The sequence below is a fragment of the Centruroides vittatus genome, unplaced genomic scaffold (assembly GCF_030686945.1).
Source record: "Centruroides vittatus isolate TY-2023 unplaced genomic scaffold, ASM3068694v2 contig_542, whole genome shotgun sequence".
In the NCBI taxonomy this organism is placed as follows: domain Eukaryota; kingdom Metazoa; phylum Arthropoda; class Arachnida; order Scorpiones; family Buthidae; genus Centruroides; species Centruroides vittatus.
This window is the reverse complement of record NW_027122318.1, coordinates 37,461-44,086: the sequence shown is the minus strand read 5'-3', so window position 1 is coordinate 44,086 and position 6,626 is coordinate 37,461. Positions and strand designations below refer to the sequence as shown.

Here is a 6,626-nt window from a genome sequence, read left to right as displayed (position 1 = left end):
TATTTTTACTTTCCTGGCTATATTATATATAAAAAAGAAGATACGACCATTTCTCGAAAAATGACCTGTCAAGAGTTTTAACGTCAATTTACACACAACAGTGACATGCCGGCACAGTGTGGTAAATTTTTGCCTTTGAAAAATCGTATACCTAGTTACAAACCACCATGTCCAGACTCGTTTGTCACAGTGCTGTGCAGTAGCAGAGGCGTGACCGTACCGTGAAAGTACATTTGACAGGAACGATAGTTTCATTGACGGTAAATTTTGTTTTCCAATGGATGACGAACATTTAGTTGAAATGATACATTAAAACCATTTCAATTATCTTGTTCAAAGTACATGGACATTGGGTACAAAATGAATATTTCTCTGTTTTGTATAATAAAATATAGAATGCATGTTAAGACATTCGAAAATACTCAAAACATATAGATTCGTCATCTCAATTTTTTATAAAAAGTACAAAACCCCGTAGTGTTGATATTTTTTGTCTATGCTTGTTGTACTTACTTGCGGCACTTTCTTTAGTGTATTTCTTTTTCTTTTTCATCTAAACATATAGCTATCGTAGCCAATTCATCTTCAGAAATCGAATATATATGTTGTTACCGAGAATCTTATGAAATTTTTGGGCAAAGTTTTCAAATCTGCATTTTGACTTTTCTCTACTGACATAAAATATTTGTGAATTGAAAAAGATAAGTTTTTTTTTCATTTGAGTATGATTTAATCTGATAACACATATAAAAAAACAAATGTAATATTAACTTTCTGTAAAGTATGTCAAGTAACACAGTTTGATATTTTGTGTGTTTGAATTTAAGAGAAACAGCTGTTGTTTGTTTAAAAGTCAGATTAATACAGTAGAGCGTCGTTAATTGGAACGTCGGTAATTGAAATGGCCGGAAATTGTAACGATTTTCAGTCGGACTGTGTAGTGCTGAATCGAACATTTTTGATACTAGATTTACTTTTAAAGTATAATTTTCATGTTTTTTATATTCTTCAATATATTTATTTTGTTTGTACAAAATGAAGAAATAATTTTTAACGATACGATAGCCTCGATTATTATTATAAAAATTTTCGTTAGGCTTAAAATCGACGAAAATTCAACACGAAGCGACACGAAACAAAGAAAAATTTATCAGGAAGAGATACGCAACGAAGAAAAATTTGAACATCAAACAGATTAATATACTTTTTCGTACAAAGTCGAAAATTTGAACAAATGACTAATTGGAACAACCCCAGTCCCCAATTGACGCATATTTACGACGCTCTACTGTATAAATATTATAATAACTGCTTTAAAATTAATAGTTCTTATTTCATGAATGTTTGACAAAACACAATTAGTAGCGGATGTCACATTTTCAGACAAAAAGAAAAATAATTAAACAATTTATTAATACACATAATGAAAAATTTATATTATGAACGCAAAGCAATCTCACACATACAACCTAACATCGACTCTTCTGTTGACAGTTTAGTTCCAAGAAATTTTAAATATTCGTGTAGTTCTCTATCGAAAACATTTCCAATTCAGCCATTGATGATCTGCTTCAGAATAATTTTTTACTCATGTAATTCATCCAAAGCATTTTTTAGTTATTTGTGTTCATAGAAAAATGTTTCCTAAAACGAAGAGAAAGAACTAATAAACATTCAAAGTGAAATTTAAACGATGATCTTACAAACAATAATATTTAAAATTAAATAACAATAATAACTTGTTTTCTAGGAAATTGAAGAAGACAAGAAGAAGGAAACATTTATTTCGAGATATATCGACCTATTAGCGCAGGGTCTTCATTCTAAGTATGTTTTTTTTTCATACAGTATACGTAAATAATATTACATGTGTTACATACAAGCTGTTTCTTTCCTTTCAGGTTGGAATTCTCAAATTCCATGCGGGTGATAAATCTATATCCAGCAGTTATACTTTACTAATATGTATTTCAATAATTTAATCTTATTTACTAGGCAGAAATCGCTATTTATGATTATAATATCAGACGAAGTTACCTGTCTTATTCTTCTTCGATAAGGCATATTTCAACTGCATTTGCAATTCGTGCTGCAAGACCTTTAGATAAAGCCTTTATCTTGGTAAAACCTTTCGACATAATGGTAATGTTTTAAAAATTATTATTTTTTCTACATATTATAAAAATATACTTTACTATACGCGTCGAAATTTACACGAGGAAAGAAATATTTAATATTTGATAACATATCAGATTTACTGATTGGTAGTATAAAGCACTTTAGCCATGTGCCAAGGAAAATATGCATCCAGGGAAAATATTTATTGTTTATTTATTATATAAATATAATTGTTTATATCAACTTGATAAATATTAAAAAAGAATGCTAGAATGTGAGTGAAACACAAACTCGAATCCAACTAAAAGAGTTCAGCAGTGTAATTTATACGGCCACTGCTGGGCTATTACAAAACCACGGGAAATATGTCGAAATGAAACGTATTTCTAATGTAATGTGTAATAAAAAATCAGAAATTTCAAATTTTTAACCAGAGCAATGATGCCGACGATTTAGGTTTTTATAATTTTAAAACTTTTTAAAATAATATACACTAGGACCTTTTAACAACGGCCTTTCAAAGGAACATGGAAATTTTGTATAAAGTGGTCTTTGTTTGGAGGTTATTTTATAAACAGGAAAACACTGCTGAACAAACAGCTGCAATTTACAGGTTATCGTTATCGTAGGTTTCACTGTATTATAAAAACATGAATATATTATAAATCTATATATATAATCGAGACGAGTTGATAATAATAATAATAAAATCAGTGCAGAGCCCAAACGGTTAGGAGTTGAAAGTTGAAATTTGGTACACAGTTAGGGTACGTCACGAGAACGCACACTAAGAAGGGAATTTTCGAAATTCCTCACCACGGGAAAGTGGTACAGGATTATGTCTTAACACTTTCATTGTTGATGAAAGTGTTAAGTAACAATAGAAGTGTCAAGTAACAATGGAAGTGTGAAGTAACAATGGAAGTGTGAAGTAACAATGGAAATGTTAAGTAACAATGGAAGTGTCAACAATGAAAGTGTTACCTAGCAATGGAGAACAAAAGAAAGCGACGTGCAAGATTTACCGGTGCCAGAAAAAAAAGAAAGAAAAAGAGTAATATGTTAAAATATATTCAATTTTCAAATTTAAACACGCTAGTTCGGTATTTTTCGACCTTTCTTCTTTATAACAATCGAGGAAAATCTAACGATATAATCAGAACACGTCGTGAAAATCGAACAATATTAGAACATTCGATTTTTAAATTCGTCCTTTCTTTAGAAATATTTAGTTTGTTAATAAAATTACTCTTTTTCTTTTGTGACTATAACGTAATAATCTTAATCTTCGCAATCGTTATTTTTGCCCGAGCAACGCCGGACTTACTTGCTAGTACAAAATAATTATGAAAATTTATATTTCAGGTTTGGATCTGTATTCCTTTATCTTTCTCAATAATTTTGATAACTTCGTATAAAATAATGAACAAAGAGAATGAGTATAGAAACAAGGAGATTCCAAAATTTTTCACCTTATTTTGGATTATATTGAGAAACTTTCTTCGACAAGGTTAGTGTTATTACATTGTTCACGACTTCAATTTTCATAAAACGAATATATTACGAAAATGTGTATGAGCAATGAATTGTTATCTCATGATTTTTAATAATTCGAGAATATAATTAGTGTTATACGTATGTTTACATCTGTTCGTTTATAAGTTTTTGTTTTTTTCGTTATTTTTTAAGAGAAATTTACAAAGTCGTTGGCTTGTATTTACGATCGAAAAGATTGTTTAATAGATTTCACAATTTTAGAGTTTTTCTTGCGCAATTCCTGCGACCGCTTACATATGACACTTACAAAAATTGTGTGCTTATTTAGTAAAAAATTGGTATTTTCCTAAACTGAAACGTACTTATTCTTTTCGTAAGTACTTAATTATAATTTCCGTTTATTTCTATTATTTTTTCCAGACACAACAATTAATCGTTATTTTCTCATGACTTTTCGTATCTTGATTGGATGTTGGATCCTGATTGCATTTGTCCTGACATCAGCATACGTCGGCACTTTGCCATCGTTCATGGTTAATCCTGGAACCGAAACCATTCCTCAGACATTTCAGGAATTGGCTCAATCGGTAAAAGAAGGACGATACAATATAACTTTTTTCGTGCGGAGTCATGAAAATAATTTCTTTTGGCCACTTTATTTTAGCGTACGTATCATTTTATTAAAAATAATTGTAGTTATTAATTCAAAATACAAAACTATTCAAAAGAATCGTTTAATGTAATATTGAGTGTGATTTTAGTATTAAAATTCGCGAAAAATATAAAAATGTTTGTATAATTACATAAATTACATAACTATCAATTGTGAATATTGCAGAGCTGGATACATGACAACTGACGTAATAAGTGCACTTTTGAAATGTTCGTTTTTTTCAGAATTGTTATTCACGTTATTATAACAATGTTTAAAAACAGTGAGATTTACCATACTCTTCTGCTGGAAAAGAATTTTAATTTCCTGCTATAAATATAAATAATGTAGTCGACATAATCACAATAATCTCCTTAGCACATGCCATTATAATTTTCGAAATCAAATGCCAATTAATAATTTATGATAAATTCAGATCAGCATTGAAAAGATTTCGGTGATTAAATGAAGACAAATTGATCGTGAGTGTAAATCATACTTAACGTGTATTATTAATAAAACAAGTAACTCAGATATTTCCGCATAATGTCATTAGACCTCATAAATAAAAGACCAGTCACATATAATTTTATATCTCTTAATTAAACTTAAAACACATTGTTTTTAATTTTTGTATTTATTAGCTAGAGTATTTACCATGGATACCATGGTAAATACTCTAGCTTACTCTACACCTACAAAAACATTGTTGAATTGAATGCCTTATACAATTACCTCACGAATGAAATAATTATAATAAAGTAAAAATAATTATAATTAAATATGTTTATACATAAATTATATAACATTATATATTTTTAACTGTAAGTTAGATCTTCTATAAAAATATTAAACTTGCGTGTGTATATTAATTTATATGAATTTCATTTATTTATATTTTGTAGATGAAATACTATAGAGAGAATGTTGATAATAGTGTCATCAAAATCTTTACTGAAAATGTTGCAATTCATTATTATTTCAAATATAAAACGCAGTTCAGAGAACCAATTGAAGAAGTACTTGATGAAACTCACGCCTTGCTAGCATCAAGACAGAAAATTGAATTGAGCATGAACAAACAGCAAAAAGAAGTAATCTTCATCTCAGAAGACATACTTTTTACGAAATTCCTTTTTATACAAATAAACTTAATCGAAGTGAATTATGGTGAAGAAATCTCTAAAACGTAGGTATAAAGAATGTGTTTCTACCACTTACAATTTTCCACTAAATAATGCCACTGAACATTAGTAGTTTCGGTTTTTCTGCGAAAAAACTCGACTAGCGATCAACGTTAGACGACGCGTCATTTCAGTGAACTTAAACTAATTAGTATAATTCTGAATAATGTTAGCGTGTAAGTTATTACACATTATTATTACACGCTGAATATTACTAGAACTTTGTATAACGAGACATGCTGCAAAATATGTAGTATCGATTTTTATAAATTTCACATAAAATTTATTTAATTTATAAAAAATGACTAGTTTCTGACGTAATTTTTTTATGGCAAATAATGTAAGATTAACTATTTAAGTGTTAACTCAAGTAATGTACTCTCTATATACAGAAGACTAATACTAAAGAGTAATAATTTTTATTTATATTTAACAGAATAAATCGTATTCAAGAAAGTGGATTATCTGAGAAAATTGACAGAGACCTTGTTAATGAGAAAAGAAGAAACGACTTCTTCGATGACAAGACAATCGATACTAATAATGAACCTCTGAAAATGGATGATATTAAGGGTCTACTCTATTTATTACTTACAGGATATTTGATCGCTTCTGTAGTATTTATTACAGAAATTCTTTTTAACAAGATAAAAAAGATTAGAAGCAGAAAATGCAAAGTGAGGCCATTCAATATTGTTAATTAATTTATAATCATATTTGTAAATTCACGTAATAATGCTGTATTCGTTATACTAGTTACTTTTTCTTATTACGATTTTTTATTATATTCTACGTTTTTCAGCAACAATACTTATAAAATGTGATAAAACAAGGTTTCATCGATTGACAGTTAAGTTTTTTCTTTGTTTTCATGTAAATTAATGATCGAAAGCTAAAAATTTGGAGCTGGATGCTAAATGTTAAACTGCAAAGAAAATCTGTAGAACAATATATAAATATACTTAAAAACGTTGTTTCATAGAGAACGTTTAAACACGCTTATAATTAACTTAGAATATACAACTGTTGTAATGCACGTATTCGGCTTATTTTTCCGAATGTTGACGTTACATGGATTCGAATTGATTTCTCTTGACTTAACAAATAACCGCGTTGTATTGAAATTACTAGTATAGTTTGAATAGCATATCGAAGCTTTTCACAGTATGGTTTCT

The 6,626-nt window shown here is 28.7% G+C and overlaps 1 protein-coding gene across 1 annotated transcript; it reads left to right on the top strand.

Moving 5' to 3' along the window:
- Positions 1-1,750: 1,750 nt before the first annotated feature.
- On the top strand, positions 1,751-6,155 carry LOC136978472 (glutamate receptor ionotropic, delta-1-like; the record flags this gene model as incomplete). The annotated part of the gene is made up of 7 exons (XM_067274183.1): positions 1,751-1,827; positions 1,902-1,926; positions 1,996-2,142; positions 3,484-3,628; positions 4,036-4,202; positions 5,173-5,456; positions 5,888-6,155. Coding segments are annotated over 7 exons (1,113 nt in total), but the record flags the coding sequence as incomplete, so codon positions are not given.
- Positions 6,156-6,626: the final 471 nt, after the last annotated feature.